This window comes from Balaenoptera physalus (assembly GCF_965194825.1).
Source record: "Balaenoptera physalus genome assembly, chromosome: 6".
NCBI classification, from domain to species: Eukaryota; Metazoa; Chordata; class Mammalia; order Artiodactyla; family Balaenopteridae; genus Balaenoptera; species Balaenoptera physalus.
In genome coordinates this window covers 13,450,525-13,474,096 of record NC_138885.1, presented here as the reverse complement: position 1 = coordinate 13,474,096, position 23,572 = coordinate 13,450,525, and the positions used below count along the sequence as shown (strand labels likewise).

Below are 23,572 nucleotides of genomic sequence, written 5' to 3'. Positions count from 1 at the left end.
CTGCAGGCTTGCCACGGCAGGAGAGCAGTTTGAAGTACCACCCTGAAACCAGTGGAGAACCCACAAAAAGGATCTGATGCTGATCTAAGATCTATGGCCTTAAAACAAGAATGACAAAAAGAGGGATTTGATTTACACCTTTATAGGTGGTGGTTCGTTACTTAAGTCTGAAATTAATAACAATTAAACCAACAACTTGATGTTTTAACAAATTCAAAACATTTGCCAATTGCTTTCTCCAAAATGGCTTCCAAATAAACTAAGTATTTTTGAGGGCCTTTACATGCATTGCTCTGGATGCTTTCATATACATTCTTTTACTCAACCCATGACAACCATCTGAAATAGGTTTAATTGTTTCCGTTTTGTTTTACAGAAATCAAAGTAGAAGTTCAGAGAGGCTAAATGGCTTCCAGGTCACAAAGCAAGCAAAATGTGGAGCCTTCATTCAAACCAATTTTCTCCAAATTTAGGAGTTTATTCCTTAAAATTGGGTCCTTACTTTACAAGTAATACATGTAAATAGTAGAAAAAAGTTTAAATTATCAATACAAGAACAATTAGATAATGTGGAGAATAAAGGGAAGAAGATTAATTACTGGCAATGCCACCACCCAGAGAAACCATTTCTATAATTTTAGCATACGATCTTTTCTCCATATACATATACAGACATGTAAACACATACATTTTAAAATAATAATGGTATCACACAATATAGTCTATTTCCATTCAGTAAATAAAGCTCTACATCAATGAATCCCAAACAGAGAAGGTGAGAGATAACACCTCAGAAGGCATATCACAACCTGGCGGGAGTCACAGAGTTGAGGAAGCACTTCTGTTGGCTTGGTAATAGATATGACAGAAAATTAAGTTTGAGAAAGTCTTATTGGTCAAACTGACCTACAGAAAGTTAGAGGTAATACAGCTTCCGAACAATAGTACGAGACAACATTCATTTCCTAACACTCCCTCAGATACTACCACCGTTCTTCACGTCTGCTAGTCTTATAATCACTGCTTGTTGAAGGCCACCCAGACAGTAAGTGGCAGAGTCAAGCTGTGAACCCAAGCACTCTGACTCCAACCTCTAATTCTTAACCACTAGAGTAGAAAACTACATAAAACAGTAGCTATTTTCATGTGCATTTCTCTCATTTCTAATAAGGCTGAACTATTTTTTATGTCAGCTATTTCTTCTCTCAGTAGAATTTATTTCTCCTTTTTATATTAATTATAAGACCTCTTTATAAAGTCAGGCTAATAACTTTTTCTTTGTCATATATGCTGCAAATATTTTTTCACAGTTATTGCTTCTCGTTTAACTCTATGTGGTCAAATCTATCATTTCTCCCGGCTTTATGGCTTCTGGCTTCAAAGGCATGCCCTTTCTAAGGGCATGCCCTTCTCTGCAGCATTATGAAACTACTGATCTACATTTAAGAAAATTTTTTTACATTATCACATTTAACCTATAGAGAATTTATTTTGGAATGAAGACTAAGAATTTAAATTTGATTTTCCCAAATGTTTTCGCAATGGGCCCAGCATTTTCTGGCTAATTCATTCTTTTCCCCACTTATCTGAGATGTCAGAATTTTGTTATATTGTGAAATTTCTTTTAGTTGGTTTTGGGATTTTCCAGTCTTTTCCATGGAGCTATCTGTCAATTCCTATATCAATACCAGTCTATTATACTAATTATAGCTTTATGCTTAACAACAAGCAGTTGCTAAGTGCCACCTGCTATAATAATATAATAGCAACTGAAGAAATAAATGCCAAATTGAAAATTGTTTTTCCAAATAATAAGTTTTTCCAATCAATCTTATGTATTCACAATAAGGAAAGACACTGAATCTAGCCAACAGTGTAGACTTAAACACAGTAAACAAGTCTGAGGTTATACAACATGGTATTTAAAATCATATTTAAATTGGAAGATATGCCAGGAACCCACTTTAGCCACGTGCGTCATTTAAAAATGAATTCCTGACAGATGTGACTAAAATAACTCAATAAAACACCTGTCAGAAAAATTTAAGGCTTCCTAACATGGACTTCATGACCCTGAGAGTGTTCCTTAACCAGTGCATATAAAAAAGTTAGAAAGTAAGTATGACTTGTGCTGTTTCATTAGAGTCACGGACCACAAAGGCATGTCCGAGGCATAATGCCTTCAACTGCTCACATCTCTCTCACAAACTTCGTCCACCTGCCACATCATTCGTAAGTGTACACGTAAGTAGAATTACAGTGACCTCTAATGGTCATAAAACATCTCACACAGCACTTCTTTAAACTAAGACTACATGCATATTCCAAACTGAAAGGCTAAATCAGGCAATTTTTCAACTGTACACACTAGGCTCCTATTTGAAATTCCATGACTTGGTCGGCCCAGAGTGATCTGGGTGACTATCAGAAACTACGCTGCATGTTATACAAACAACATCTCACTTCATTATTCCACATGAGTTCTACCAGGCCCTATTCTCTTAAACTGTCTGTTCAAATGATGCTGATATGAGTAAGTAGGTTATTAAGTGAGTAATAACCTGTCAATCACTTAGAATCGCCCTCCGCAGAATTCTGAGCATACCTTCTGGAAAGAACTATTTGCATTCTGAATGTTTGGAGAGCAGATATCTACTTCCCTGAGTCAAATGATCTGAATGTACATCATTCTCGTCCTCCTCCTCTGAATAATTATAAGGTAGTGTAAAGAGCACCAAGGGTACCATTTACATTGCATTAAGTTATCCAAATACAATCAGCCAGGTATCACCATACAGGCCAGGAAAGCCAGCGCCCCCTCCAACTCTACATGGCACACACACTCTTTCTCACCGATTCCAGCTGCTTTCAGGGTGCCGTCTTCTTTTAACAGGAGTCTGTCATCATCTTCCAAACTCAACACAAGTTCATTTGTCTAGAAGGAAAGAAAATCTGCATTTTACCAGTACTTATATGTGTTTCATACTTGGTAAGATTCCTCAAAGACAACTGAATTGTTACTCTGGGTCACAGCAATAATTTACATTCTGCTCCCATCATTGTAGGGAGAGAAGTGAACAGATACACAGTGAGTACCTACTACATGCACACACTACATAAAGCACTGAGCTTTGGAGCTGGAGCTGGGTTCAAGTTCAGGTTCCACCAACATCCAGCTGCGTGGTCTCAACAACCACCTCTTAGAGGTCTCAACAAACAAACCTCTCTTAGAGGTGCTCTTATGTGCTCATCTGTTAAAAAACAAAAAAAGTAGGGGGAGGGATGCATCTTCTCACTACCCTGTGGAGAGGATGAAAAGAGATGAAGCACATAAAACCCTCAGGACAGTGTCAGCCACACAGGGAGTACTGTTGGCTGTCACTGTTCTGTTATCATCGTCATCATCACATCCTCACAATAGTCCAGGAGGAATCAGAGAGGTTAAGATATAGGCCCAGAGTATGTGGCTAGTCAGCCAGGGGGCTGAGGTTCCAGCTTTGGCCAGTCTTTTTTTTTTTTTTTTTGAATTTTATTTTATTTATTTTTTTATACAGCAGGCTCTTATCAGTCATCCATTTTATACACATCAGTGTATACATGTCAATCCCAATCTCCCAATTCATCACACCACCACCGCCCCCCGCGGCTTTCCGCCCTTGGTGTCCATACGTTTGTTCTCTACATCTGTGTCTCAATTTCTGCCCTGCAAACCGGTTCACCTGTACCATTTTTCTAGGTTCCACATATATGCATTAATATGCGATATTTGTTTTTCTCTTTCTGACTTACTTCACTCTGTATGACAGTCTCTAGATCCATCCACGTCTCTACAAATGACTCAATTTCATTCCTTTTTATGGCTGAGTAATATTCCATTGTATATATGTACCACACCTTCTTTATCCATTCACCTGTCGACGGGCATTTAGGTTGCTTCCATGACCTGGCTATTGTAAATAGTGCTGCAATGAATACTGGGGTACACGTGTCTTTTTGAATTATGGTTTTCTCAGGGTATATGCCCAGTAGTGGGATTGCTGGGTCATATGGTAGCTCTATTTTTCGTTTTTTAAGGAACCTTCATACTGTTCTCCATAGTGGCTGTATCAATTTACATTCCTACCAACAGTGCAAGAGGGTTCCCTTTTCTCCACATCCTCTCCAGCATTTGTTGTTTGTAGATGCCATTCTAACTGGTGTGTGAGGTGATACCTCATTGTAGTTTTGATTTGCATTTCTCTAATAATTAATGATGTTGAGCAGCGTTTCATGTGCTTCTTGGCCATCTGTATGTCCTCTTTGGAGAAATGTCTACTTAGGTCTTCTGCCCATTATTTGATTGGGTTGTTTGTTTTTTTAATATTGAGCTGCATGAGCTGTTTATATATTTTGGAGATTAATCCTTTGTCTGTTGATTCGTTTGCAAATATTTTTTCCCATTCTGAGGGTTGTCTTTTCATCTTGTTTGTAGTTTGCTTTGCAAAAGCTTTGAAGTTTCATTAGGTCCCATTTGTTTATTTTTGTTTTTATTTCCATTACTCTAGGAGGTGGATCAAAAAAGATCTTGCTGTGATTTATGTCAAAGAGTGTTCTTCCTATGTTTTCCTCTAAGAGTTTTATAGTGTCCGGTCTTACATTTAGGTCCTTAATCCATTCTGAGTTTATTTTTGTGTATGGTGTTAGGGAGTGTTCTAATTTCATTCTTTTACATGTAATTGTCCAGTTTTCCCAGCACCACTTATTGAAGAGGCTGTCTTTTCTCCACTGTATATCCTTGCCTCCTTTGTCATAGATTAGTTGACCATAGGTGCATGGGTTTATCTCTGGGCTTTCCATCCTGTTCCATTGATCTATATTTCTGTTTTTGCAAAAACAAAAACAGTCTGACTTCTGAGAGAAGCAAATTTGCCTCTGCTGAAAGTCCACATATCTAAACACCTTGCTAACAAACACTTGGTCCCATGTCATATTAACTAACATTTCTCTGTGTGATTTGGGGTGGGAGTAGATGAGATTGCTCTCCAATGCTATTCACAAATTCAGTCAAACATCATAAATACAGGAGGATTGATATCTGCCCCTAAACAGCACCTAGTAGTGAGCACTAGTTGGGCACACAGTACCACCTGTCAACCAGAACGCAGCCGTTTAGCGACGGATTCTCTTTCTAGAATATGGCTGAGAGGGAGGCTCAACAATAAGGCCTCTCAGCAGCCAAAAGAGCTGACCCAGAAGCCATGCTCCAAAGCTTCACTCACTAGAGAGCACAGGGGCTTAAACTCCAAAGCACACAGGTTAAAAGGGGGAAAAAAAAACTTCACTAAAGAAATCATTAATTAATTAACTAATTAATTAATTTAATATTTATTTATTTGGCTGCACCAGGTCTTAGTTGCAGCACACAGGACACTCCATGCTGCATGCGGGATCTTCGTTGCAGGCTGCGGGGTCTTTAGTTGCAGCATGCGGGATCTAGTTCCCTGACCAGGGATCAAACCCGGGCCCCCTGCATTGGGAGCGCAGAGTCTTAGCCACTGGACCACCAGGGAAGGCCTAAAAAAATCATTTTAGAATAGGTAATACATACTCACAATACAAAATTCTCCAAGTACATATGGAGAGAGTGAGAAGTAGTCTCCTCCCAACCCCATCCAACTAGTTCTTCTCCAGAGAATTTGTACTAATTCTTATGTATCCTTCCAGAGACTGTCCCTGTACGTGTACATGCAGGTGGAGATGTGCATGTAAACTTTTTCACACAAATAATGGCATATTATACGTTGTGTTCTAACACCTTACTTTTTTCTCTTAAAATATCTTAAAGTCATTCAAAATCAGTGTAAGAGCTGCCTCATAATTTATCAAGGTTGCAGCATATTCCAATGAAAGTATTAACTCTCCCTCTCTGTTCCTACTGATGGACATTCAGGTTGTTTCCTATCTCTTCCTACCATACACAATCCTGCAACAAATATCCTTGTACATATATTATTTTGCATAAGTTTTATCTGTAAGATAAATTCCTAGAACTATTGAGTCAGAAAGTAAGGGCAATTTTTATTTTGACAGATATCGCCAAATTACTCTCCAAAGAAGCAGTACCCATTTATACCAATGCTATCCATCACTGAGAGTCCCTGTTTCCCACACCCTCACCAACACAGTGTATTACCAAAATCTTTTGATCTCTGCCAATCCAGCAGATATAAATTAAGTATAGTCTTAATTTGTATTTATTTTAAGTAAAGATTTGAATATTTTCTATTTTTTAATAAACTTGTAGGATAATTTTTTCAATGGAATTGTAAAATTAGGCCTTTTCTGTAATATAAGTTAGAAAATTTTCTCTCAGTTTTTCAGTTGTTCATTTTTCTTATAGTGTTTTTTTTTAAAAGAAGGTGCTGAATGTCTGTTGAATAAATTAATGAATAAAGTAAAATGTATCAATCTTTTATTTTCCTATCATATTTGGACCTTCAGTCTAAGATTACTTTTAAGATTCCATGTTTGCTTCAAATATTTTAATTAATTTCATCTTTTAAACTTTTAATCATAGAGAATTTCAAACATACAATGTATACAGAATAGTACAATGAACCCTCCTGTACCCATCACACGGCCTGAACAAATTATCCACTCATGTTAATCTATTTCATTTCTACCCTCACCTATGGGTTTCATCTTAGATTTATGTCATTAACCCAATGAGTATTTATTTTGGCATAAGAAAAGGATATGGATTCAATTTAACTGTTTTCTAGATGTCTACCTAGCTGTTCCAATAACATTTACTGAATCCTCCATATTTTCTCCATAAATTTGAAATGCAATATTTAATATACATTAAATTCCTATATATAATTAGGTCTATTTTTGGGCTTCTAATTCTGTGCCATTGAACTAACAGTTCATGTGACAGTATCACACCGTTTTAACTAGTATAGTTTTATATGTCTTAACATGTGCCAGGGTTAGTCACTTTCATTTCTCTTCTTTTTTCTGACTATTCTTCATTATTTATTTTTTGCATGTTAGTTTTATAATCAGTTTCTTTAGCTCATATATATATATATATATATACACACACACATATACACACACACATATATACAAATACATATATACACACAACTGTAGAATTTTATTTGGGTGGCATTAAATTTGTAAATTAACTATGAGAGAACTGACATCTTCATGCTGTTGCATCTTCCCATCCAAATATCCTAATACTTGCACTTAAGTCTCATCTTGTATCCCTCTTTACATGCTTTACTTTTTTGTTAAATTGAGGTAGAATTTCACATAAAGAAAATGCATAGATCTTAAGAGGAGTTCAGCTCAATGAGTTTGGACAACTGAATACCCTCACTGGCATTTTAAAGTCTTCTTCTTAAAGATCTTGTATATTTCTTACAAAGTTTATTCAAGAGTGTGACTTCTTCCTTTCATAAACTTTGAACAAGGATAGCTATCTGGTTTCCAAACTCACAAAATAAAAGATAGAAATTATGGTTTTTCTTTCAAATCTTTTTGATAGGAATTATGACTTTATAAGTAGCCTACTGATTATAATCAAAATACACACACAGACACACAAATACATTTTCTTGATAAAAAATAAATCATATTATGGTAATTATTTGTAACTATTGATTCATTCAATAAACACTGAGCTCATCATCCAAACAGGAGGCTCTGGTGGGAAGGTATCCAGTCACCTTTTTACTGTGATGGCAAGAAATTTCTGTGTATACCTGGTAATTGTAATTAAGAAAGTCTTTGGACCTAGAAAATTCGGGAAATGGGGAAAATGCCTTTTGTGAACAAGTTCATTAAGATACAGGAGTTATTTGGAAGTCTCTCCCTTTGGCTAAGGGAGGAGATTAAAATTACAGATGGGTTGGAAAACTGACAGTCTGGGCCAGTGATGCTTATAGGCCCCGCAAATGAGGAGTAGAATGCACATGAAAAATGACAAAAATGTCTGGTAGTTGGAAAAGGCACAAATGAGGACATGTGGGTAAAATTTTTAAGTCTTAAAACCATATCTGTGAAAATATATTGGCTCCTTCCTTACAAAAGTTAAAGAGGAAATTTGAAGAACCATCTCTGGGGTATATAGGCTGTACTTAACTAGAATCATTATGGTTTAGATGAAAGTTTATAAATTCAGATTCCTGAAACATTCTAAGTGACTTAATTTGTTCTGGGATTCTTTCTTTAAGTAAATACATTGTTCAACTAAAAAATAGGCCCTAATTTTTCAACTCTAACATGCCAAGATGGAACATATGTTTTAAATATAAGGAACAATTCTAAGATATTTCCAACTATAGAAGGAAAACTTCCTGATTTTTTAAAAATGTAATAATACTGATTATTTGAATATTATGAACTAGGTCTTCATTAAGGATAAGGGAATAATTTAGTTATTATCCCTTTTAGGAAACATGAGCTCAATGATGTAAAAATGCAACACTGAATGGAGAATGACAACCTTTTCAAAGAGCATACTGTTTCATTGTGACTTCATTTTATATATTCCCCTTCTACAATCAGACCAAGCTTCCTACTCTCCACATTTTAGGGACAAGGTTGTAAAGGGTCCCGCCTTGGAGAAGAGAAAGTGGATGGAGAATGTGGACAGATACAATTCTAGCATCGATACAAAGTACAGATTCTACACCACAGTCCCAGACACACACAAGCACTAAATTTTAAAGTGTTTGACAATGGATACTGTCAAATTTGTATATATAATCCTTGGTATAAAAAAATAAAGTTACTGGAAAGACCCAGCTGGATTTTACCCAGGGAAACTGATTTCAGATTTCTGACCTCCAGAACTATAAGAGAATAAATGTGTGTTGTTTTAAGCCATCAGAAAAAAAATGTTTTTGAGTTACTAATTCACAGTCAACAGACATACCCTCAGGCCATCTTCTTTATGATCTTTTGTTATACGTTTATTTAAAAGCTGATTGAGTTTATGGAGGGCATCTATGACTAGAGAAGAGAATGAAATTAAATGAATTCATAAAATATTTCCTTCAAAAATTGTTATGGAAACACTCCTACGAATGAGGCATTGTGCTAGGTATTGGAGATATGAAGAATAAGATACAGTCCCTTGTCCTTGAGTAGTCTGTATAATAGAGAAGGTTACTTTAATGAGAAGTCTACACAAGGTCACTGAGATTCAAGAAAAAAGATCACTCTGGTCTATCTGTATGAGAAGCAAACATAAAAACATCGCTCTAAAAAAGTAAGAAAACAGAAATGGAAATATACTATAAACAAATAACTAATCAGTCCTCTTTGGGGAAGGCTATGTCCTCTGTGGAACTAATAGGTCTGTTCCCAAGAGCCACAGTCCGGAGCCTTCTCTTACACACCGAAACAGTCAAATCAGAAAAAAAACACAGTATTTTCATCTGCTTTTGGCTCTCTTCTTCTGGTACAGAATTAAGAAAATCAAAGAAATTGGACTGACAGATAATACTTGACTTCCTTTATATGTAACCTGAATTTATTTTACCAAGCTTTATGCTTATTTTATGTTACACATTTGCTTGATATATAACGTTTTTTTTTAATTAACACTTTTTTTTTAAAGGATCTACTAACAGGAATATGACTTAGAGGGTTTTTTTTTTCCTTTAATGGAAAAGTAAGGCTATAGAAAGGGTAGCTACAAAATTAAAAATTCTATTATAATGGAAAATATTTTAGAAATACATGTGTTCATTCATTTATTCGCTAAGTCAACCAAAATTGATTACTTGCTATGTGTGTGCCAGATACTGTACATATGAAACATACCTTTGATTTATGTGCTTGATGAACAATCTTTAGTTTATCTGAAAGAAAAAAAAAAAAACAAGTTGTCTTTTTACTAAAACTATTCCAAAACTTCATTTCAAACTATTAAAGTGAGATGGGGAGAAGGTGGCAGCTATGAAACTGAGAGAAATCTGAGTCTTTGCCTTATGATCAGGTTCACTTAAACCTCTAGTACATAGTAAAATAAAAATTACATTTGCATATCATTAAAATTAAAGCTCACTGTATAAAGATATTTAAAGCCCTGGCCTTTGACACACACAACTGTGTTTGTACAATAACCTGAAGTCAACTCAGCACAGTTTCCCTTAGAAGACAGGTGAATGACATTATTCTACCCTGTTTGTTAGAGTCGCTAAATGCTAAGATTAACAAATAAGGTTTAAAAAAAAACAGTCTGTCTTAAATTAAGACAGACTTTGTTAATGTCTACTACTACTACTATTAATAATCTATTAATCTCTCAGAATAGATTCAGTGACAGGAGGTCAAATCATACCAACAAGTTGTTACCACTCTCAGAATTCAAACACCATCAAGGATCACTGGTAATCTGACCAAGGCTGCTAATACCCAAAGACTACTACTGTCTTCTTGTTTTGAAATAATACACAGGCTCACACCATCTAATCTGCTTTACTCAATTCAGAAAGTTTCCAATTCTCCACTCAGTTTTATCTAACCATTTAATTAATGTATTATGATTACATGTGTTATTATGTCTGAATAAACTCTTAACCTTAAACTAAAGTTCATTTCTATCAATCATGCTGTTTGATTCAACAAGAAATTCCAGTGAAATGAAATGAAACAAGATAAAAAAGGAACAAGATAAAACCCCAGAAAAACAACTAAATGAAGTGGAGATTGACAACCTTCCAGAAAAAGAATTCAGAATAATGATAGTGAAGATGATCCAGGACCTCGGAATAAGAATGGAGGCAAAGATTGACAAGATGCAAGAAATGATTAACAAAGACCTAGAAGAATTAAAGAACAAACAGAGATGAACAATACAGTAACTGAACTGAAAACTACACTAGAATGAATCAATAGCAGAATAACTGAGGCAGAAGAACAGATAAGTGACCTGGAAGACAGAATGGTGGAATTCACTGCTGCAGAACAGAATAAAGAAAAAAGAATGAAAAGAAATGAAGACAGCCTAGGAGACCTCTGGGACAACATTAAACGCAACAACATTTGCATCATAGGGGTCCCAGAAGGAGAAGAGAGAGAGAAAGGACTAGAGAAAATATTTCAAGAAATTATAGTCGAAAACTTCCCTAACATGGGGAAGGAAATAGCCACCCAAGTCCAGGAAGCGCAGAGAGTCCCATACAGAATAAACCCAAAGAGAAACACGCCGAGACACATAGTAATCAAATTGGCAAAAATTAAACACAAAGAAAATTTATTGAAAGCAGCAAGGGAAATACGACAAATAACATACAAGGGAGCTCCCATAAGGTTAACAGCTGATTTCTCAGCAGAAACTCTAAAAGCCAGAAGGAGGTGGCATGATATACTTAAAGTGATGAAAGGGAAGAACCTACAACCAAGATTACTCTACCCGGCAAGGATCTCCTTCAGATTTGATGGAGAAATCAAAAGCTTTACAGACAAGCAAAAGCTAACAGAAATCAGCACCACCAAACCAGCACTACAACAAATGCTAAAGGAACTTCTCTAAGTGGGAAACACAAGAGAAGAAAAGGACCTACAAAAACAAACCCAAAACAATTAAGAAAATGGTCATAGGAACATACATATCGATAATTACCTTAAACGTGAATGGATTAAATGCTCCAACCAAAAGACACAGGCTTGGGCTTCCCTGGTGGCGCAGTGGTTGAAAATCTGCCTGTCAATGCAGGGGACACGGGTTTGAGCCCTGGTCTGGGAAGATCCCACATGCCGCAGAGCAACTGGGCCCGTGAGCCACAATTACTGAGACTGCACGTCTGGAGCCTGTGCTCCGCAACAAGAGAGGCCGCGAGAGTGAGAGGCCCGCGCACCGCGATGAAGAGTGGCCCCCGCTTGCCACAACTAGAGAAAGCCCTCGCACAGAAACGAAGACCCAACACAGCCATAAATAAATTAATTAATTAATTTAAAAAAAAAAAAAGACACAGGCTTACTGAATGGATACAAAAACAAGACCCATATATATGCTGTCTAAAAGAGACCCACTTCAGACCTAGGGACACATACAGACTGAAAGTGAGGGGATGGAAAAAGATATTCTATGCAAATGCAAATCAAAAGAAAGCTGGAGTAGCAATACTCATATCAGATAAAATAGACTTTAAAATAAAGAATGTTACAAGAGACAAGGAAGGACACTACATAATGATCAAGGAATCAATCCAAGAAGAAGATATAACAATTATAAATATATATGCACCCAGCAGAGGAGCACCTCAATACATAAGGCAACTGCTAACAGCTATAAAAGAGGAAATCAACAGTAACACAATAATAGTGGGGGAATTTAACACCTCACTTACACCAATGGACAGATCATGCAAAATGAAAATAAATAAGGTAACAGAAGCTTTAAATGACAGAATAGACCAGATAGATTTAATTGATGTTTATAGGACATTCCATCCAAAAACAGCAGGTTACGCTTTCTTCTCAAGTGCGCATGGAACATTCTCCAGGATAGATCACATCTTGGGTCACAAATCAAGCCTCAGTAAATTGAAGAAAATTGAAATCATATCAAGCATCTTTTCTGACCACGACGCTATGAGATTAGAAATGAATTACAGGGAAAAAAAGGTAAAAAACACAAACACATGGAGGCTAAACGATACGTTACTAAATAACCAAGAGATCACTGAAGAAATCAAAGAGGAAATCAAAAAATACCTAGAGACAAATGACAATGAAAACACGACAATCCAAAACTATGGGATGCAGCAAAAGCAGTTCTAAGAGGGAAGTTTATAGCTATACAAGCCTACCTCAAGAAACAAGAACAGGGCTTCCCTGGTGGCGCAGTGGTTGAGAATCTGCCTGCCGATGCAGGGGACACGGGTTCGAGCCCTGGTCTGGGAAGATCCCACATGCCACGGAGCAACTAGGCCCGTGAGCCGCAACTGCTGAGCCTGCGCGTCCGGAGCCTGTGCTCCGCAACAAGAAAGGCCGCGACAGTGAGAGGCCCGCGCACCGCGATGAAGAGTGGCCCCCGCTTGCCGCAACTAGAGAAAGCCCTCGCACAGAAACGAAGACCCAACGCAGCCATAAATAAATAAATAAATACAATTTAAAAAAATTAAAAAAAAAAAAAAGAAACAAGAACAATCTCAAATAAACAATCTAACCTTACACCTAAAGGAACTAGAGAAAGAAGAAAAAACAAAACCCAAAGTTAGCAGAAGGAAAGAAATTATAAAGATCAGAGCAGAAATAAATGAAATAGAAACAAAGAAAATAGCAAAGATCAATAAAACTAAAAGCTGGTTCTTTGAGAAGATAAACAAAATTGATAAACCATTAGCCAGACTCATCAAGAAAAACAGGGAGAGGACTCAAATCAATAAAATTAGAAATGAAAAAGGAGAAGTTACAACAGACACTGCAGAAATACAAAGCACCCTAAGAGACTACTACAAGCAACACTATGCCAATAAAATGGACAACCTGGAAGAAATGGACAAATTCTTAGAAAGGTATAACCTTCCAAGACTGAACCAGGAAGAAACAGAAAATATGAACAGACCAATCACAAGTAATGAAATTGAAACTGTGATTAAAAATCTTCCAACAAACAAAAGTCCAGGACCAGATGGCTTCACAGGTGAATTCTATCAAACGTTTAGAGAAGAGCTAACACCCACCTTTCTCAAACTCTTCCAAAAACTTGCAGAGGAAGGAACACTCCCAAACTCATTCTCTGAGGCCACCATCACCCTGATACCAAAACCAGACAAAGATACTACAAAAAAAGAAAATCACAGACCAATATCACTGATGAATATAGATGCAAAAATCCTCAACAAAATACTAGCAAACAGAATCCAACAACACATTAAAAGGATCATACACCGTGATCAAGTGGGATTTATCCCAGGGATGTAAGGATTCTTCAATATATGCAAATCAATCAGTGTGATACACCATATTAACAAATTGAAGAATAAAAACCATATGATCATCTCAACAGATGCAGAAAAAGCTTTTGACAGAATTCAACACCCATTTATGATAAAAACTCCCCAGAAAGTGGGCATAGAGGGAACCTACCTCAACATAATAAAGGCCATATACTACAAACCCACAGCAAACATCATTCTCAATGGTGAAAAACTGAAACCACTTCCTCTAAGATCAGGAACAAGACAAGGATGTCCACTCTCACCACTATTATTCAACATAGTTTTTGGAAGTCCTAGCCATGGCAATCAGAGAAGAAAAAGAAATAAAAGGAATACAAATTGGAAAAGAAGAAGTAAAGCTGTCACTGTTTGCAGATGACATGATACTATACACAGAGAATCGTAAAGATGCCACCAGAAAACTACTACAGCTAATCAATGAATTTGGTAAAGTTGCAGGATACAAAATTAATGCACAGAAATCTCTTGCATTCCTATAAACTAATGATGAAAAATCTGAAAGAGAAATTAAGGAAACACTCCCATTTACCACTGCAACAAGAAGAATAAAATACCTAGGAATAAACCTACCTAGGGAGACAAAAGACCTGTATGCAGAAAACTATAAGACACTGATGAAAGAAATTAAAGATGATACCAACAGATGGAGAGATATACCATGTTCTTGGATTGGAAGAATCAATATTGTGAAAATGACTAAACTACTCAAAGCAATCTACAGATTCAATGCAATCCCTATCAAACGATCACTGGCATTTTTCACAGAACTAGAACAAAAAATCTTAAAATTTATATGGAGACACAAAAGACCCTGAATAGCCAAAGCAGTCTTGAGGGTAAAAAACAGAGCTGGAGGAATCAGACCCCCTGACTTCAGACTATACTACAAAGCTACAGTAATCAAGACAATATGGTACTGGCACAAAAACAGAAATATAGATCAATGGAACAAGATAGAAAGCCCAGAGATAAACCCACACACCTATGGTCAACTAATCTATGACAAAGGAGGCAAGGATATAAAATGGAGAAAAGACAGTCTCTTCAATAAGTGGTGCTGGGAAAACTGGACAATTACATGTAAAAGAATGAAATTAGAACACTCCCTAACACCATACACAAAAATAAACTCAGAATGGATTAAGGACCTAAATGTAAGACCGGACACTATAAAACTCTTAGAGGAAAACATAGGAAGAACACTCTTTGACATAAATCACAGCAAGATCTTTTTTGATCCACCTCCTAGAGTAATGGAAATAAAAACAAAAATAAACAAATGAGACCTAATGAAACTTCAAAGCTTTTGCACAGCAAAGGAAACCATAAACAAGACGAAAAGACAACCCTCAGAATGGGAGAAAATATTTGCAAATGAATCAACGGACAAAGGATTAATCTCCAAAATATATAAACAGCTCATGCAGCTCAATATTTAAAAAACAAACACCCCAATCCAAAAATGGGCAGAAGACCTAAATAGACATTTCTCCAAAGAAGACATACAGATGGCAAAGAGGTACATGACAGCTGCTCAACATCACTAATTATTAGAGAAATGCAAATTGAAACTACAATGAGGTATCACCTCACACCATTAGAATGGGCATCATCAGAAAATCTACAAACAACAAATGCTGGAGAGGATGTGGAGAAAAGGGAACCCTCTTGCACTGTTGGTGGGAATGTAAATTGATACAGCCACTATGGAGAACAGTATGGAGGTTCCTTAAAAAACTAAAAATAGAATTACCATATGATCCAGCAATCCCACTACTGGGCATATACCCAGAGAAAACCATAATTCAAAAAGACACATGTACCCCAATGTTCATTGCAGCACTATTTACAATAGCCAGGTCATGGAAGCAACCTAAATGCCTGTCGACAGGTGAATGGATAAAGAAGGTGTGGTACATATATACAATGGAATATTACTCAGCCATAAAAAGGAACGAAATTGGGTCCTTTGTTGAGACGTGGATGGATCTAGAGACTGTCATACAGAGTGAAGTAAGTCGGAAAGAGAAAAACAAATATTGCATATTAATGCATGTATGTGGAACCTAGAAAAATGGTACAGATGAACTGGTTTGCAGGGCAGAAGTTGAGACACAGATGTAGAGAACAAACGTATGGACACCAAGGGGGGAAAGCCGTGGGGGGTGGGGATGGTGGTGTGATGAATTGGGAGATTGGGATTGACATGTATACACTGATGTGTATAAAATGGATGACTAATAAGAACCTGCTGTATAAAAAAATAAATAAAGTTAAATTAAAAAATTCAAAAACAAAAAAACAACTAATACTAAACTTTCTTTGGGTTATTTGTTTGGAAATATGTTAATATAAATGTTTCAGACATTACATGAAATTCCTAAAAATCTTATATGTTCTGTATAATGTTATAAGTCATAATTCTAATTATTATTTTAAAATGTATATCTCAGAAATAACTAAATTTCCTAGTCAATTGCATTATTATGAACTTTCATCAAATCTTTAACCGTGGTCATTTTTAAGTTTTTTGTCATTTACAGACAGTTCTGGGTGTACTCTGATGCTTTTGCAAAAATGTTCCTATAAAAGGGTTTCTTTCATCTTCAAGGAATTCATGGAAAAGACTCTGACAAGCACAGGTTTCTGGTAACTGACTATACTGCTGAACTGAATGAATAAGCATTTTCAGAACTCTAATGGAAAACTGATGAATTCATAAAAGTGCTAACAAAAGATCAACATGAAAAAAAAATTAATTACATGGGACTGAGTGAACTGATGAGGATGATTATAATTTGTGTGACTTTCTGTTTGAATAAAAAAAAAAAAGGATCTGTTTAAAAAAAAACAAACCTTGATTTAACTATGTTCTAATAATACAGAAGAATAGGGTACCTATTCAGTTAAGAACCAGCACCCTGAATTACCCATTATTTTAAATAGTCAACTTTCAATTACCTATTGCAATTTTTAATATAAGGTCAACCTAATCCCTGGACTATATGTATTGTTAAGAAATAAAACTAAATCTAACCTAAGTGAAATACACATACTTAGGATGTAAATATGCCACAACTGCTAAAAATAAGCTTACAATGTACACAAGAAAATAAACAAATGTGACTTGTGAATTATCTATTATACTGAGTTACCTATTACACTCTTTTTCTCACTGCAGATATATATCAGTTTGTTACTGGAGACTAAAGAAGCCAAGAGTAGTTTTTTTTTAAACAAGAGGACCTTGCAATCAACTTGCAAAACTGTAGTTTGACCTTGCCAAATGTTAATCATGTTCTATATATTTTGCTAACAAGTCTTTAAATTAGAAATATCTTTGTTCTGATAGGTTCTAGAACCCCACAAGAAGGAGGCCACATTTTTTAGCAGAAAAAGAAATGCTTTGAACAGAAATTTTCACCAGATTTTTCTCTCCAACAGAAATTGGTAAGACTTGGGAAGAAGGTAAGAAAGGAGAAATGACAAGCTAGCAAAAGATGTTGTATTAATGTCCCTTTCTTTGTTAAATCATCTCTTTCACTTGTTTTTCCTTCTTAAAAAAATAATCTTCATTATTAACAGAAACAACTTCTGTGGATATTGTTTCCTTAATGCAAATTCCTTGAGGAAAGCAACCTCATAAAAATAAAAAGAAGATCTTATGTTTGCAGAGTATTTAATGTGTTCACACGTGCATTGTTTAATCTACTCTCACACAGCCTTAGAAACAAATAGGATTAGCAGCCCCACACTGCACAACAACCAACATTTACTGCACACATGCACCATGCCTAAACGATAGGATTTAAAAATAAAACAACATCCCCCGTGCTTTATGAACACCCTGTCTGGCCAGGGTAAATCAGTAATAGATGTAGATGCCAATTAAATGGGAGGAAGGGCTCTGAGAAATCTCAGACTCTTGGTGGCCTGGCAGAGAGAACTGGACCTTTGTCCAAGGGCACAGAAATGGCAACTAACAAAAATGAAATTTGAGCCTGTGCCCTTTCCACTCCCCAACACCCAGTGTGTTCAACCCCATAGAGAGTGTAGCAATACTGCAGGACAAGGACAGGTGAGAAAGTAACACTTCAGCCTTTCTTGTCAGACACAAAGTGGCAGATTGTTAAAGAGCCAAATGCAGACAGTCACTTGAAATCTATCAAAGCCATGGTGGTTCTCTAATTTCTTCACAGATAAATGTATTCATTTTTCCTGTCAATTCATCTGAGTAGTATAGAAATAATAGGACAAGAGAATGTTAATAAGGTAGAATAATATGAGAGGTACATTATCCACTACCATGGAAAAACAAAAAGAACAAGGAAGAAATACAAAATCAACTGGAAAGCAACGTTTAAAATGGCAATAAATACCTATCTATCAATAATTACCTTAAATGTCAATGGACTAAATGCTCCAATCAAATGACACAGAGTGAAAGACTGGATAATAAAACAAGAGCCTACAATATGCTGCCTATAAGAGACCTACTTTAGGGTGAAGGACACACATAGATTGAAAGTGAGGGGATGGAAAAAGATATTTCATGCATGGAAGCATAAAAGGCCCAGAATTGCCAAAGCAATACTGAGGAAAAGGAACACAGCAGGAGGCATAACCCTTCTAGACTTCAGACAATACTACAAAGCTACAGTAATCAAAACAGTGTGATACTGGTACAAAAACAGACATATGTTTCAATGGAACAGAATAGAGAGCCAAGAAATAAACCCACACACCTACAGTCAATTAATCATTGACAAAGTAGGCAAGAATACAAAATGGGAAAAAGTCTCTTCAGCAAGTGGCACTGGGAAAGTTGGATAGCTGCATGTAAATCAATGAAGTTAGAACACACCCTCAAGAAGTTAGAACACACCCTCACACCATGTACAAAAATAAACTCAAAATGGCTTAAAGACTTAAACATAAGACAATACACTATAAAACTCCTAGAAGAAAACATTCTTTGACATAAATCATACCAACGTTTTCTTAGGTCAGTCTCCCAAGGCAATAGGCAATAGAAAAATAAACAAATGGGACCTAATCAAACTTACAAGCTTTTGCACAGCAAAGGAAACCATAAACAAAACGAAAAGACAATCTACAGAATGGGAGAAAATATTTGCAAATGATGTGACCAACAAGGGCTTAATTTCCATAATATACAAACAGCTCATACAACTCAACAATAAAAAACCAAACAACCCAATCAAAAAATGGGCAGAAGACCTAAATAGACGTTTCTCCAAAGAAGACATACAGATGGCCAATAGGCACATGAAAAGATCCTCAACATCACTAATTATTAGAGAAATGTAAATCAAAACTACAACTAGTACCACCTCACAGTGGTTTTTAATGGAGTGTTGTATTAATGTCCCTTTCTTTGTTAAATCATCTAAGCTACAGACATATGTTTGTATGTAGCTTGTATGTAGCTGACCAGACCTCACACTGGTCAGAATGGTCATCATTAAAAAGTCTATAAATAACAAATGCTGGAGAGGGTGTGGAAAAAGGGGAACCCTCCTACACTGTTGGTGGGAATGTAAGTTGGTGCAGCCACTATGGAAAACAGTATGGAGGTTCCTCAAAAAACTAAAAATAGAACTACCGTATGATCCAACAATCCCACTCCTGGGCATATATCTGGACAAAACTATAATTCAAAAAGATACATGTACCCCTATGTTCATAGCAGCACTATTCACAATAGCCAAGACATGGAAACAACCTAAATGTCTACTGACAGAGGAATGGATAAAGAAGACGTGGTACATGTATACAATGGGATACTACTCAGTCATAAAAAAGAAAGAAACAATGCTATTTGCAGCAACATGGATGCAACTAGAGAGTATCACACTAAGTAAGTCAGAAAGAGAACGACAAATACCATATGATATCACTTATATGTTGAATCTAAAATTTGACACAAATGAACCCTATCTACAAAGCAGAAACAGACTCACAGACATAGAGAACAGACTTGTGGTTGCCAAGGGGGAGGAGTGTGGGGGAGGGATGGACAGGGAGTTTTGGGGTTAGCAGATGCAAACTATTATGTACAGGATGGATGGGCAACAAGGTCCTACTATACAGCACAACGTACTGGGATAAACCATAATGGAAAAGAATATAAAAAAGAATGTATATATATGTATAACTGAATCACTTTGCTGTGCAGCAGAAATTGACATAACATTGTAAATCAACTATACTTCAATTAAAAAATAAACAAAACAAAAACAAAAAAAATTTTTTAAAGCTATTTCAGGCAAATGAAAAGGACAAGAAAGCAGGGGTGGAAATACTTATATCAGACAAAATAGACTTTATGACAAAGGCCATAAAGAAAGAAAGGACACTATATAATGATAAAAGGCTCAATACAAGAAGAGGATTACACTCATTAACATATATGCACCTGGGACTTCCCTGGTGGTCCAGTGGTTAAGAATCTGCCTTCCAATGCAAGGGACACGGGTTCGATTCCTGGTCGGGGAACTAAGATCCCACATGCTGCGGGTCAACTAAGCCTGTGTGCTCTACAGCCTGCGCCCCAACTACTGAGCCCACGCACCACAACGAGAGAGAAGCCCACGCACCGTAACAAAGAGCCAATGCAGCCTAATTAATTAATTAATTAATTAATTTTTAAAAACATATAGCACCCAATATAGGAGCACGTAAAAACACAAAACAAATACTAACATACATAAAGGGAGAAATTGACAGGAATATATTATTTACCACCGTGATGATTAAGTCAGATATTTTGATGATTTCATGATCTAACACTGGTCTTTTAAAATAACTTACATGGAACACAAGTTTGAATACACACCCACACCATGCAAAAAGGGAAACTATATGTAGCTATGCTAACTTTAAGTGGCATCTGCAGGCTGATTCAAGTTTAAGGTTATATTTCAAGGCATGATACTTTGAAAGCCATAAAAGACGAAACTGGAGAAGTTTCATATTTAGTTAATCATGCTTTTTATTCCTTTCTCTTATTCAATATTTAGTACGTAAATTCTTTAAGTCCAATAAATCAAAGTACTTTCCACTCAGTGCCTTTAACTTCTGCTTGACTACCCCTTGTGACCTCACAATTAGTCTCTGAATATTAAAATGCATACACACGGTGAAGATTGTGATTTCAAAGTATTTTAGGTCATAAGTTGCTCTACCAAATGGCAGCAGAATTAAAAACCACTCCAAAAATGATCTAGGGTAATAAAAAATTTATGCTTTAAAAATGTCTGCACCAATTAACAGAAATATTTATTAGGTGCATTGTAATTCTCAAGTGAAGTCTCAAATTCAAAGTTTGGTGAGTGTCACTACGCTGAAGGTTAATAACTGTACCATCTTTATAATGAATAATGAAACCCAGCTTCTTGCCTTATTACTACATTTTAAAATCAATAATTGCAACATATAAAATTACTATGTAACATGCTCAAGTTACTGGCCTCTAAAATGTTAAATCTCTTCTTAATTCCTAGTCTTTAATCATTTCTTCTTTTCTGATTACCTGACAAAGAAATTCATTTTAAACAGTTTGCCAAACATGCTATTCCTCACAAATAGGAGGAATATACAATTCATACACTTCCCTACACAATTACAATTTAATGATATACTAGAATTCCTATATTTCTAAATAACTTCCATAGTGGTTTTTATATACAGAGAGTAAATTCATTTTTGAAAACCAAATTTAAATTCACATCAATATAAAACTAATGTGAAATTATATTAATATATATCTTAAAAGAATAAGAAAAATTGGTTACCATATTTATAATTTCTGAATGGTGGTGGCAGGCTGGTCCTCAAAGGGATATCTGTAAAAGATAGATTATTTTTATTATAAAATATTCAAATAGACATAGTATTAAGTGAATTAGCATTTTATTATACAATAGCATCTTATACATTTGAAATATACAGTATGTATGTGGGAGACATTATTATATAGTTGATGTTCATTTAGCACATGAATCTGAGAACCCCTTGTGGGGGTTAAGTTAGTAGTGGAAACCAATGATCTAGAACGATCTTAATACTCTTACCAAATTTCAGATAACCTACCATGTAACAACTCTAACTCAGCAAAGAAAACAGAACAAAAACAGAGTAAAAAAAATTTTTAAAGTGTCCCAAATACTAGAATTAGTTTTAAATTATAATTAAACTACAACCCCTACAGAGGGCAATTAAGTAACATATATCAAAATTACATATGCATATACCTTTTGACCTAGCAATTCCACTTGGAGAATTTACCATAGAGATATACTTTGCACACTCTTGTGCGTGTGTGTATGAAACGACATACATACAAAGGTACTAACTGTAGCACTGTTTGCAATAGTAAATGCCTGGAAAAATCCAAATATCCTTCAATGGGGGTACTTGCTAAATAAACTATAATAGGCCCAAACAAACATATTTTTCAACTGTAAAAAAAAAAAAAAAAAAGGATGAGGAAGAAGCTCTCTGCTAATATGATAAGATCTTCAAGATATGTCAAGAGTAAAGGAGGCATAAGGCAGAGCCTTATTTTTAGTAAGTAAAAGGGGGGGAAAATACGAATATATGTTTGCACACGCTTATGTTTTCATGGGAGGGAGCGTGATGCACTGGTCAGATAGAGAACAGAAGTGGCAAGGAGGCTTCTCACTGGATTCCTTTTTACATTTTGATCTTAAAACCACAGGAATGTGTTATCAAAGAAAACTCTAAAAACTCCCACACATCTGAATTAGGAAAACTGTTTAAGTACAGTTACCTTTTAAAGGTCAAACACATACCAAAATTAAAATATAATTTATTCATTTATGTTATATGCATTTAAACTACCTACTACCAAGTATTCCAGATACAGGGTAAATAAGAAGTTACCAAGACAAGTCCCCACTCTTGAGAGCACATGCTCCCTGTGAATCCTGTAAAAAGGTACTGAGTTGGCCAAAAGGTAAGATGGCTCTAGTAGCACTTAGTTGCCTTTAACTTCATTCAAAACAATTATGTTAGATTGTATTGTGACAGCTGTCATATCAGAGTGCATTTTTTTAAAAACTTATCAAAATTGGTGAATTTTTGTGTAACCATTTTAATATTGAAGATGGAAGAAAAAAAGCAACATTTTCAGCATATTATGCTTTACTATTTCAAGAAAGGTAAAAATGCAACTGAAAAGCAAAAAAAAAGATTTGTGCAGTGTATGGAGAAGCTGCTGTGACTGATCGAACTTGTCAAAAGTGGTCTGCGGAGTTTCGTGCTGGAGATTTCTGGCTGGCTGATGCTCCACGGTCGGGTAAACCAGCTGAGGTTGATAGAGATCAAATAGAGACATTAATTGAGAACAATCAATGTCATACCACACAGGAGAGAGACGACATGCTCAAAATATCCAAACCAAGCGCTGAAAATCATTTGCACCAGCTTGGTTTTGTTCATTGCTCTGATGTTTGGGTTCCACATAAGTTAAGCGAAAAAACCCTTCTTGACCGTATTTCCACATGCGATTCTCTACTTAAACGTAATGAAAATGTTCTGCTTTTAAAACAAATTGT

The 23,572-nt window shown here is 35.8% G+C and overlaps 2 protein-coding genes across 7 annotated transcripts in view; one reads left to right on the top strand and one right to left on the bottom strand.

Annotated features, from left to right (window-relative positions):
- LOC309662757 (UPF0538 protein C2orf76 homolog) overlaps positions 1-23,572 on the bottom strand; it is a gene marked incomplete at its 5' end in the record, with an annotated part of 83,778 nt that overhangs the window by 4,896 nt on the left and 55,310 nt on the right. For 2 of the 5 annotated variants that reach the window (XM_082465946.1, XM_082465948.1), the window contains 3 exons: positions 2,854-2,935; positions 9,823-9,860; positions 21,788-21,838. In XM_082465946.1, the coding sequence (XP_082322072.1) occupies positions 2,854-2,935; positions 9,823-9,860; positions 21,788-21,838 (171 nt within the window). The other 3 variants (XR_014264929.1, XM_082465947.1, XR_014264928.1) reach the window with 3 other exon arrangements.
- Positions 1-23,572, top strand: part of STEAP3 (STEAP3 metalloreductase) — a 136,844-nt gene that overhangs the window by 96,669 nt on the left and 16,603 nt on the right. Inside the window, exon 5 of one of the 2 annotated variants that reach the window (XM_082465900.1) lies at positions 377-744. The exons of the other annotated variant lie outside the window; for it this stretch is intronic. Coding sequence (XP_082322026.1) covers positions 377-388 — 12 coding nt within the window. The 3' untranslated portion in view covers positions 389-744. Of the gene's footprint in view, positions 1-376; positions 745-23,572 lie in introns of those variants that run through there. 2 annotated transcript variants of the gene reach the window in all.